Here is a 13,190-nt window from a genome sequence, read left to right as displayed (position 1 = left end):
GGAGCACAGGCTCCGGACGTGCAGTCTCAGCAGCCACGGCTCACAGGCCCAGCCGCTCCGCATCATGTGGGATCTTCCCAGACCGGGGCAAGAACCCGCGTTCCCTGCTTTGGCAGGCGGACTCTCAACTACTGCGCCACCAGGGAAGCCCCACAGCTAGTTTTTGTGGTTAAGAATCTCAACTTAAAATTTAAAAAAGCCTATACATGCAAGGTTTCATGTTCTTATTTGGTTTCTACAGCACAGATCTTCTGAAAAGCTTTCAAAAGAATATAGGTGAGAATTTTTATTCAAATAGAAAATGTAATAAAACACATTATAAAATATTTAAGAATATTCCTGTAAGTTTCAGAAACAACAGTTACTATGCTTAAGCATATATACTACATACAAGTTTTTAAGATGAGGTATCAGTATTATAAAACACAATGCTAGCCACAACATCATTAACATTTTAAAAAAGCCAAAAATATGACATGAACAGTAGTATTTAGGATTTATGAGCTATTTCAAACTTTTTGATAAGGCAAAGTAAGTTCTCCAAAATTTCAGTAAATTTCTATGTAACTGGCATTTAAACAAATTTTAATCATGTTAGACTTCTTTTCTCTAGCTCCTTAAAGAATTACATAAAAGACTTGATAAATCCAGATGCATGTAAGAGTCCTCCAAGCTCAAAACAGAACTTTTGTTTCCTCCGTGTCGACCCTCTAAGTGTCACATCTCAGTAAATGGTGCTTCCATTTACTTCCCCTCTTATTCAAACTAAACACCTGAGAGTATGACTTGGATTCTTCCATTCTCTTTCACACCTCTACCCTCAATTTACCATGAGCAATCTTGTTGACTCTGCATTAACGTACCCCAGATCTGTGTACTTATCTTTGTAAAGAACTATCCTCATACAAATTACCAACATATCATATCCTATTTGAAACAGCAGTGTATCTTGACTCTTGCCTCTTTGGTCACTGTTCCCTACTCCCTATTCTTTTTTTTTTACTTTATAGCAAAGTGAATCAGTTATACATATACATATGTTCCCATATCTCTTCCCTCTTGCGTCTCCCTCCCTCTCACCCTCCCTGTCCCACCCCTCCAGTCTCCCTATTCTTTATACAAAAGTGATAAATGATTTGTTAAAGGTAAAGACAATGGCTTTCCATTACACTTAACATGAAGTCAAAACTCCTCCTTCAAATCCAGGAGGCCTTAAATGATCTGACCCTGCCTACCCTTCTGATCTCCTCCCTGCCCCTGCCACTCTCTCCTTTGGTCTCTGGGATTCAAACATCCTCACCTCCTTTCAGTTCTACGTTCTGGGCCCTTCCCTCTGCGTAGAGCCCCTGAGATCTTTGTACTCAGGTAACAGCATAAAACATTGGCTTCTCAGAGAAATATTCCATGATCATTTATCTAAGGAAGTACTCACCTATGCCCATCACTCTATCACATCACCTTGTTTTATTTCTTTGTAGCACTTAACACCACTGGAAATTATCTTTTTGGGCAACTTATCATATGGCTCCCCCATCTAGCAAAGTAACACTAAGAACAGGGACTGTATCTTTTCCACTGTCTTATCCCATTAACTAGACAACTGTCTAGCACATAGCAGAATCACATATATTTCTTAAATCCACTTAGAATCTACAGTCATTCCTCTGTATGTGTGGGTTCCACAGCCATCAACCAATGATAGTACAAAAGTATTTGGGAAAACACCCCACAAAGTTCCAAAAAGCAAAGTCTTAATTTGCGATGCACTAGCAACTATTTTTGTACCTTTTAAAGTGTATTGGGCATTATAAAAATCTAAAAGTGATTTAAAGTATATAGAATGATGTGCCTAGGTTATATGCAAATTCTACGCCATTTCACTTGAGCACCCACAGATTTCAGTACCCTCAGGCAGGGGTCTCCAATCCCTGGGCTGCACAGCAGGTGAGCAGCAGGCAAGTGAGTGAAGCTTCATCTACCGCTCTCCATGGCTCACATTACCACCTGAACCACTCCCACCCTGTCCACGGAAAACTGTCTTCTACAGAACTGGTCCCTGGTGCCAAAAAGGTTGGGAACTGTTGCCATCAGGGTCCCTAGAACCAATCAATCACCAGAGATACCCAGGGATGACTGTACTTTATGCTTCTCTTTAATGCCTTCTAGACTTCCTTAAAAAAATCAGAGCATTTAAAAGAAGCCAGAGCTTCTATCTGAACCCTGGAAACCTCAAATGAAAAAAATTCCATAGTTAAAATGGCAATTGACTCCTCTCTATAAAAAAATTTAAAAGTTCCAAATTTCTTGTCCCCTGATACATCTCACCTCATCTAGAAAGTAGTGCTCAAATTAAGGTGCCTAAAATTTGCACTGGAATTAACTAATGGCTGAAATACAAAAAACAAAGTTGTGGAGACTACTTCTACTCCATTATGACCAAGACACAACCAAATGCACTTTTCCCCATTATGAGATGGTTAACTACTCAATTTTATGTTATTCAAACTTAGAATACCGAAAAGAAAAATGCTGATGAATCATTTCAAGTAAAGATGGGTTGTGAATTTTTGAAATAATCACCCTGTTAAGGAAAGCAGCAAAATACATCAAATCAATGTTTAGAAAGAATCCTGAAAGACATGAAAGATATGTACATACACCTTACAGATTACCTTTTTAAATTAGCAAACTGTCTGTTAGCTACAGGTTTGAAAGCGAGTCAAGATTTAATGAGAACAACGATAGCAAAAATCTAAATCTTAAATATTCGATCCCTGCTTTCTCAAAATCAAATAGTTTTGGTGGCAGGACACAAGCTGTTAAGCCTTTAAGGAATGAAATAAACATGTCAAGTATACAAAATGTTTTTTCCCTAAACAAGTCAACTCACACAGTTGAACCTGAGAGTCACATTTGCTAGAGTGGTACAAAGTGTAAAGCAGGGGCCAGCTGTCTGCTTCTATATAAAGCTTTATTAGAACGTAGCTACACCTATTTGTTTCCATACTGCCATGGCTGCTTTTGCACTACACTGGGTAAAGCTGAAGAAACCATTAAATTAAGATAGTCTTAACTGGTATTGCATGGACACAAAGAATATGTATGTCTCTACTAAAAAATACGGTTTTTAAAAAACAAAGCAAAAAACTACAAGCCCTCACATGCCCATAGCTTCAAATCCATCATATAGCCTATCTGCACACTATACACAGTGTATTTATCCTCCTATGATAAGAATCACCTCTTTTTCTCTTTTCTCCTGTAGTTTCTGCTCCTCCTCTTCTCTCTCTCTTCTCTGATGTTCTTCCCATTCTTCTCTCAACTTTCTCTTCAAAGAGAAAAGAAATGTATTTTTCCCCCATATTTAATTTTTAAAACATTCAACATATGGGATAAATAAATTTAAAAAATTAAATATATTGGTTACACAGACTATCACTTTCAAAGTTTTTTTTTTTTTTTTTGCAGTATGTGGGCCTCTCACTGGTGTGGCCCCTCCTGTTGCAGAGCACAGGCTCCGGATGCGCAGGCTCAGCGGCCATGGTTCATGGGCCCAGCTGCTCCGCAGCATGTGGGACCTTACCGGACCAGGACACGAACCCGTGTTCCCTGCCTCGGCAGGCGGACTCTCAACCACTGCGCCACCAGGGAAGCCCTCAAACTATTTTTGTTGCTGTTGTTCAAGGCATGTAATTGTTAACGTGAAAAAGTCATTCTCTATTTTAATTAGAAGTTATTTTCGTTAACTAGTTAGGTAGTTGATTAATTTGACTAAAAGCATACCTCTTGTTCTTCCTGCTGTTTACTAGCTGCCTCTTCCTTTTGCTTCTTTATTCTTAAATCCTCTTGTGCTTTCTGCTCCCTCAACAACCACTCCTCATGTAAGTTTTGTGTATTGATATAATTATGTAATCAAATAAAAGAATTGGCATCATTCTACAAACACACACACATATACACTATATATAATAGCAAATAACACATTTTCGGGATGGTTAAAATGTCATGAAAGTTATCTTACATAAAGCCTTTAAGAGGTGCAAGAGAATTAGAGGACATAATAGAGCACCTGGAAGAGCACTACAATCAGCATCTTCCTAGAAGGTAACAGCTTAAAGTCACTACTTCTACATTCTTGTGTGACATTTGTTCTGCCACTTTTCTCATATTAAAAAAACCAGCAGTAACATTAAAGTTTGTCCTAGTCTGGTCACAGAGATGCGCAGGTGCCAATAAAGCAAATAACAAGTTTCAAAGCCACATCCAGGTTTCTACATTTAGAAAGTATAATCCTTCCATTCTATGCATTTTAATTTTTTTTTTTTTTTGCGGTACGCGGACCTCTCACTGTTGCGGCCTCTCCCGTTGTGGAGCACAGGCTCCGGACGTGCAGGCTCAGCGGCCATGGCTCATGGGCCTAGCTGCTCCGCGGCATGTGGGATCTTCCTGGACCGGGGCACAAACCCGTGTCCCCTGCATCGGCAGGCAGACTCTCAACCACTGCACCACCAGGGAAGCCCATGACTTCAGCTTTTTAAAGTAATCAATACTGGCTATAGATATATAATGATAATATATATAAGATGTATATGTAACACATATATACCTGGTTATATACATATATCAATCCTGGATAACATATACAGCCGTTCGTATATCATACTAGTGAATTCCTTTCATTTACATAGATGCGAAGTTGGTATGTTCTGTAGAAAAATGTCATACTTTAGAGATGCAAGCTGAAATATTTAGGAATGAAGCATCATATATCTGCAACTCAAGCGTAAATTATTTGGGAAAAAAAATTTAAGTATACATGAATGTGTATCTATCTATATGTATTTATTCATATATGGATATACATAGAAATATACGTATGTACATACATAAAGAAAAAGAGAGAGGACAAAGAAAACATGTTCATTAGCATATCTAGATAAAGAGTTCATAGATGTTTATTGTACTATTTTTTCAACTTTCTATATATTGAAACATTTTCAAAATAAATACATTATTTTTCCCATAATAAAAAATTATATCCTGTTCCATTTAAAATTTAAATTTGAGAGAAAAACATGAAGACATGGAGAGCACACAGGGAAAACTGAAGCAACTTAAGGAAATGCAACATAAGCTTTCCATGATTCAAGATTAAAAGAAAAAGATTTTATATCTGTCACATATGTATTATAGGTCTAACCAAATGCTTACCCATTCCTAGATTAAACTGCTTTTCTAAGCAAGTAAATTTTATTATTTCAGCATTTTAAATTGAAAGAAAATAGGCTCACACATATACACCAAAGAATGGTAACTTCTTACTGATACAATTATTCAGATAAATAAATGACCTAATCTGGTACAGAGGATATGACTCTGAATTACTTACAGAGATTATTCCCACTGATTAGACACTGCCAGGATACTCAAAAATATCTGCTGATACTCAAAAATATCTCCTCATTCACTTAACCCCCTAACCCTCCAAAATCACGTTCACATACTCCAAAGAAGTGATTATAAACAATCTGAGGTGTAGCATTTTCTCTACAGATATAATCAAATATATACAGCATATATTTAAGTATAAAATATATAAATGTATTATGCATGTAACTCTTTAAAACAAAAATAGAATCGTGCTACAGTTTTGTAACTTGCTTTTTTACACTTTATCTTAATTTGTGACAAGACAGTTTATTTCAGGTTATCCAAGGTTAAACTAGATGCCAAAAAGGCTACCAGTAACTGCAAGCTCAGTATTCCACAAATTTCTAACAATCATTAGACAACTCATTCTTATAGTAATATTGTCTGTATTTTAGAGAATATGTGTGTGTAATGTTTGCCCAACCAATCTGTACTACAATGAATGGACAGAAATGTTTTTTATTCTATACATTCATTAAGTATTACTAGATAAAGAAATGTGAGTCAATGTGTAAAACTAGGAGCAAAGCTCATAATCGAGAGACAACTGCTTAGTTTTGGATATGGCATTATCTATAAAATCAAGAGCAAAGCAGTGACCTATCCTTCAACATACTAAATCTACCAAGAGAGATTATTGACTTAACTACCAAGGCTTGCTGTGAGTGTACCTTACAAAGTCAAAAGGAAAAAAATGACGCAAGAAAACACAAGCTATTACTGAATTTAAAACAGGGAAAGAAAGAGAGAGAGAGGCTTTAGAAAACTGTATGCTAGAAGAAAACAGATTAAATACACAATGGGAGATAGCTGAGAATTTTAGGAATTAAAAAAAAATAAAAAGTGTAAGTAACTCCAACCTATTCTGTTTATCCTTTTCTCCTGATGTTTTGTCCTACCTATAGTGGACTAGTTTCCACCTAATAATAGAGACATGTTATTACACATTGCATGTGAACACACTAATCTTTCCATTCCAAAAATTCCATGTAGCAGTACTAAAATCATTACCTGGGAACACCAATGGTAAATGAAACCTCTATGGTTGTTTTTCCAAGTCCAAGAATCCTGGTTACTTGAGGCCATAGTCCCTGTAGTTCAAGAACTGTCTTGGACAATTTAATAAGTAAGTTCTGGAAAACATGTATGACAACCATTATAAGCCAGTATTGTGTGATTTCAGTGCATCCATCTGCATTTATAACCATGTTGGCTCAAGTAGTACTAAGTTTACTGCATTAAACGGACAGGTTTATACAAAAATGTTAAGGTCTGATATTTTAAGGCCAAATAACATTATGATCAGTGTACAAATTAAGGTTCCCCACTTTTTTCCTACAGAAAAACACTGGTAAATAACTTTAGGCAACAATAATAGAGGCACTGCAAATGCCACATAATGCAGTTATAGCCATGAGAACGATAATTATTTTTTAGGAATTTGTTCCACATAATCCCTAACATTACACTAACATAGATTTGAAAAGGCTGTGTGATTTTATTTGGTTTTCTTTTCTGTAAATATACAACATTATAGTCAAATAAGACCTTCACGACTAGTTTTACACTTGTAAATATTTAAATAACAATAGTTTTATTAGTTGAGTCAATATAAAGTGTCTTACACTACTGCAGTCTGAGAAACACTTGAACAATATGTAATCAAAACCCTTGACCAGTACAAAGGAAAACATTCACTGAGTTCTTAATGTGTCCTAGAGCTGTGCTAACTGCTGAAAATTCACAATTGTTGCATCTGTAACATCGAGTTCTTTAATATATACATATCAACAGTAAATTCACCATACCTTTCCCCTTTTTCTTCAGAATGTTAACATTTTCTCTTACATGTGTCTAACGTAAGTTTATTTGCAAAGAAGCAGACACTACACTTCATCAGGTATACACCTCCCTTCTGACACTGGGGTCTCAAGTTAGGGCGGCAGCTGGGGGGAACAACTTCTTACACAAAAACAAGATGAGGAATCCGTTACCTGAGTCTCTCAGTCGAGCGAGCTCCCGGCGACGTTTCTTTCGTTTTTTCTTCCTTAGGGCGGCTCTATTTCTTGCGGCTGGAATATCAAAATATACAGCAGCATCAGCGGTCCCTCGCGCAGCGCTGCCTTAGCTCCCATCTCCTCTGCGTCCAGAGCAAGAAAGTCGCTCTGGTACTCGGGAATGAAATCTTGCTTTTCATATTTTGATTACAAAACTGTCTCGCCTTTCTACGCTCAACCAGTAAGTCTCTTCGATTCCGGCAGCTTCCTCCTCGCCTTTCTGAACCCACCGACGCCAGTGACAGTACCGGGAGCGCTCCGGCTTGCTTGGCTTAGCCTGCACATCACCTACGCCCAGCCCAGGCCCACCCTGGCTCTTCTTGTCAGTCACTTCTCCCCGTCAGCTTACCTCAGTTTGTTGGGAAACACCTCCAGCAACGCCACCTTAGTCATAACTCTCTGCCCTAGAAGCGGGCCTAACGCGGAAACGGTCATGCGCAAGCGCAGGCATCACTTCCTCTACTGTGAGGAAGCAAAACCGGAAATCGAGAGGCGTCTGGTCGCAGCTCAACTTATAGAGAACTATTTTAAAAAATGTCTCCTTCCCGAAATTTACTTTTGCGGTTCTTTCGGCACACTGGAATTAATTCTTCTCTACTTCGCACTTTACTGGTGATTTGTTCCTATGCTATAGTGTGAGTCTTGTGGCCAAGAGGCGAAAATCATCTCTCGTCCCCGTTCACTCTTACGTCCGAAACCGACTTCTCCAACCTCTGCTCCTTATGCAGCTCCACCTATCAGCGCCTTGTATAAAGCTCCAGATTCCGCCCCTTTCCTTTGAACGGCCTAAAGAAAGAACCTTATTGTTAGGTCAGGAATGCAAACTCAGCCTCCAGTGTATTTAGGGCCAGACGAAGAACAATGCATAGATAATATTATAAGCTACCTGCAAAGATATTTAGGTAGTATAATCGTCTCAGCCTGAGTTGAATTTTTTTTTTTTTTTGCCTCAGAGAAATGAACATTAAAAAATTTAAAATACCTTTGATGTATAACGTGTAAAATTAAGCTGTGCAACATGTTATTTTGCTAATTCACGTATTGTAGTACGATTGCCATTGTAGCAATAATTAGCACCTCTTCACTTTTCTAATTATTTCTGATTAACTTGTAGTCTCTTAGCAACTTTGATGATTATAAATACAAAATTGTCTATATTCATTACCATGAATTAGATCCCTAGGACTTATTTACTACTTGTTGCCAAGTTAGTACCCTTAAACAACATCTTAGTTGAGTTTGGAAAGAAGAGGACGGTTACCTAAGTAAAGAAGAGTGACAGTGTGTTGCGGATCAGCATAAGCAAAGGCACTGCGTGCTGATACATGTAGAATGTACTTGGAACCACACAAATTTTGGCCATCAAATTTAAAGTGCTATTCTATATTATAAAGTAACATAATGATAGAGGTAGGCTGCAACCAGGTTTTGGAGGAGGAACTGGTAACTCATAGTGAGACAATTGATTACGTTTCCTAGGCAAGGAGAATAGTTGGACGATTTTAAACAGAAGCTTGGTGTTATATATATTTCTGGTAGATTACTCTGGTTCATAATATAGAGGATAAACCTGGAATATTACAATCACTAGGTGAGAGATGATGAAAAATTAGATTGGGGCTGTGAAAGTGAGAAAGTAAAAATTAGCCTGGCTAATAACCAGATCTTGATGTACATATACAAGACCAGAGACAAAGCCAAGGGAAAATGTTTCTCTAAAATTTACATTGCAGCTTCAGAATGATTAATAACCATCATATTTTGGGTGACCTTTGTTCTAATCTACTCTACAACAAAAATTGGTGAAATAGCCAATTACTAAACTGCCCATGCTTCTCCTAGCTCCTTGAGGAATTGTTTAACAGAATCCCCACTCCTACATGAAATCTTGTTTCACTGAGGCTTGAAACAACATACTTATTCCTTCACCTCCAAGTTGACCTTGTCTACCTCAGTGCACCAGTATTTGGAGACACAGACTTTCAAATTAGAGGGAAGAGGAGCTACAAGCTTTGGCTATATGAGATCTTGAGTCAGTCTTCAGTTCCCTAATTTGTAAAAATCAAGATAGTAATAATATTTCCCATCTTGTAAGGGTTTTCTTGTAAAGGTTGACTAAAGTTATGCATACTATGTGTTGACACAGTGCCTGGGAATAGTCAGGGTCTCCAAAGCATTAGCTGTTGGATTATCATTATTATGAAAATTTCTTGATGCCCTTTCAAGAGTGGCTTAGGTACTTGTTATACATGCATTCTGAGCACAAGTATTTCAACTGTAGTAGAAAACAGCTCTCATATTATTTTGCACTTTGTTGACATTACCTGTCTGCTTCTACCAATAAACCATAAACTCCTTGAAGGTAGAGACTTGGCAACTGTATCCGTAACTGAGTTGTTTCTTGAGGGTTTCCAGGGTGCAATCTGAACCTGGTCCCCATACTCACAGGGCAGAAAGAAACCAGAGAAAGAGGCAGATCACTCCAGATTGCTAGGTGGCAGGTTTTTAAAAAAATTATTTATTTTTATTTTTGGCTGTGCTGGGTCTTCGTTTCTCTGCGAGGGCTTTCTCTAGTTGCGGCAAGCGGGGGCCACTCTTCATCGCGGTGCACAGGCCTCTCACTATCGCGGCCTCTTCTGTTGCAGAGCACAGGTTCCAGACGCGCAGGCTCAGTAGTTGTGGCTCACAGGCCTAGTTGCTCCGTGACATGTGGGATCCTCCCAGACCAGGGCTCGAACCCATGTCCCCTGCATTGGCAGGCAGATTCTCAACCACTGCACCACCAGATAAGCCCCCTAACAGGAGTTCTTTAGACCCAACCAAGTTGTCAATTACTTGCCGCACAGTCTTAATTTGGATGTTTGGTGGTCGTCTGTGTGGATCTTTTCAAGTCCAAAAAGACAGCAATAGGAGAATGAGAAAGACGGAGGGGAAAATGCCTTGGCCTCAGTGAGCTTCTTCATGGCCAGAGACCTGGTCTCTGCCAGATCCTGCAGGTGACATCAGCTGCCACTTAGCAGGCTACTTGAATCTACATGGCTCAGGGTAAGTCCCAGCCACCCTTCAGAGGGGAGCCATAGCCCAATGGGCGGATCGAGATTATGGTCTTTGAGGCCCCACATTGGGTGCCAGGAAAGATATTGCAGGAAAGAGAGTGGAGTGTGAGAAATGGTCACATCCCAAGTCATGTCTGCGTCCCTGGGATGGCCACCCAGTGTGGGTTCTTGGCTTTGTGCAGGCAAGGATTCAAGAGCAAGACATAGTAAAGTGAAAGAAGGTTTATTCAGGGAGATACACACTCCATAGACAGAGTGTGGGCCATCTTGGAAGGAAAGAGGCCTAGGTGGCTGTTTTAATAAGCAAGGAAACTTAATTACAAATCTTATCTTTGGTAGCCCCAAGACAAGTAGATTTCTGGATCTGCCCACCAGAATCTTAAAAGTTAATATAGAGGCCATAATTGGGTTCAGTAATGTACTCAGACCAGATAGGCTCAGCGCAACATTTTATTTCAAGGCTGTATCCTTAGAGCAGCTTCTGGGAGCAGGGAAGGCAAATGGAATGCACATTCCAAGGATAGAGAAGAGGACCAAATGCCCAGGTCCAGTTCAGGGTCAACTGGTGGCCATATCTGTTGATGGCTTCCTCCAACAAATTAGAGAATCCCCTCAGAGTATAAAATGTTTTAATTGTTCAAGTCATCAATTTTCTGGTCCCTGTGACTTAGGCTGAGATTGCTAATATTTAGAAAGCATAAGTGTTGGGTCGCTGTAACATTCTTTATAAATTAGACCACTTTTATTTCAGAATAATAAGAAGAATATCTTCTAAATGTATTCCTAATTTAAAAATACAAATGTAGATTTTTATTTCATTATGATGTATAACTGAATGGAAATCTCCTTTTATAGGAGTGAAATATTTATTTTCAATAATAAACTACTGAAGATTTCCTGATGTGAACACACTGAATGTACAGTTACATATGGAACAATCTTATCTGATAAAACCCCCAAAAGTAGATGAGTAACTCCTACACATCAGGCAAACAGAAAAAATGGACATCAAAGCAGTTAAAAGAGCCTGAGATACAGTCTTACCATAAACCCCATGCCTGGTACCATTACCCACAATCAGGCTGAAATTCACAATCTCAGCCTCCGCCTGAAAAGGGTAGGATTTGGACCCCACATTGGGCATTCCAACTTTTAAGATAAGCACCTAAGAGACAAGCCTCCAAAGCTTTGAAAGCCAACAGGGCTTGTGTCAATGAGACTCACAGGCGATTGCTCACTGAAATACAGCTTCATATGTAGACTCACCGACCCCAATGCCAGCACAGAGGCAGCCCACTGAGAAATGTCCAGTATTTCTGTGAAAGAAGCCTATCTGCTTACCTTAAAGCTTTGGCCTTAGATGCAGGTTTCTAATTTAATACACATTGAGGGGCATACTGAAATACTCTCCAAATAAAGAGGTTGGTGGGTACCATCTTCATGCTCTTCCTCTACCGCACTCCAGGTCTCTGGAATCTCTGAGAAAGGAGCTTTGTACACATCTGGCACCTTGGCTTTCATGGCTGTCACCCAGGAGACCATGCCCTGGTGACTTTATTGGCTGGCTGGTCTTGTGTTCATAGGTTCAGTGGGATTGTAGCAAACACAGAAACAGTTCTTAGCTGGCTATTACCCAGGACTCATCACACAGGAACACTCATCTCCTAGACTTCCTCTGAAAGAGGTATATTCATATACTTTGAAAGTTGCTGCCTGAGGGTCAGGCTTTCAATCAGCCTAAATCTAGGTGATGACTAAAATTCTCCCCTTTCAGTTACTGACAGGTCCTGGCACACTTCAACTACTGGGAACCACTAAAAACAAATAGGGTTTGAGAGACAACTAAGAGCTGGGGCAGGATTGAACAATAAGGTTTATCTCCTACATGAGGCCACTCCTTCAAGACTGGGAGAATTGGATATTTTATCTAATGCATAGATAGTCACAGAGAGTCAAGAGAAAGAAAAGAACAGACAAATCAGTTGTAAGGAAAAAAAAAACCCTCAAATAAAAATCTTAAATCTCAGTTTAAGTTATTTACCTGAAAAATTGTTCCCTCAAATGGTCATAAAGATGCTGACTAAACTCAGGAGCACAATGAGAAAAACGAACAAAGTGAGAATTTCAAAAAAGGGGCAGAATATATAAAAAGTTAGAATAAATCACTGCATTAATTTTCAGAACAAGCTTTGTTCAAGAATTGTTCAAGTCAGGGGCTTCCCTGGTGGTGCAGTGGTTGAGAGTCCGCCTGCCAATGCAGGGGATGCGGGTTCATTCCCCGGTCTGGGAAGATCCCACATGCCGTGGGGTGGTTGGGCCCGTGAGCCATGGTCACTGAGCCTGTGTGTCCAGAGCCTGTGCTCTGCAACGGGAGAGGTCACAACGGTGAGAGGCCCGCGTACCACAAAACAAAACAAAAAAGAATTGTTCAAGTCAGTTTCATCACCGAAATAACTCTAAAAGCTAATTCTATTTCCAAAGTATAACTAATATCATTTGAATTAAAAAATCAAAAGAGAAAAATAAAGTTTACAAAATTTTAATGCAAAGATGTTTCCTGCTAGGATATTCTGATTAATGAAAGAAAGTTATCTTTTTTTTTTTTTTTTTTTTGGTGCGCGGGGCCCTCACTGTTGTGGCCTCTCCC

General features: G+C 39.1%; 1 protein-coding gene across 1 annotated transcript in view; it reads right to left on the bottom strand.

Annotated features, from left to right (window-relative positions):
• Window positions 1-8,148, bottom strand: part of LOC112396035 (U2 small nuclear ribonucleoprotein auxiliary factor 35 kDa subunit-related protein 2-like) — a 42,194-nt gene extending 34,046 nt beyond the window's left edge. The window contains 5 exon segments of the mRNA XM_024739530.1: window positions 3,242-3,328; window positions 3,784-3,876; window positions 6,442-6,563; window positions 7,425-7,502; window positions 7,837-8,148. Coding sequence (XP_024595298.1) covers window positions 3,242-3,328; window positions 3,784-3,876; window positions 6,442-6,516 — 255 coding nt within the window. The 5' untranslated portion in view covers window positions 6,517-6,563; window positions 7,425-7,502; window positions 7,837-8,148.
• Between the last annotated feature and the right edge of the window lie 5,042 nt (window positions 8,149-13,190).

Source organism: Neophocaena asiaeorientalis, unplaced genomic scaffold (genome assembly GCF_003031525.2).
Source record: "Neophocaena asiaeorientalis asiaeorientalis breed wild unplaced genomic scaffold, Neophocaena_asiaeorientalis_V1.1 scaffold855, whole genome shotgun sequence".
Lineage (NCBI taxonomy): Eukaryota > Metazoa > Chordata > Mammalia > Artiodactyla > Phocoenidae > Neophocaena > Neophocaena asiaeorientalis.
Note: the sequence above shows the minus strand (reverse complement) of the source record. Positions and strands in the feature narration are given on the sequence as shown.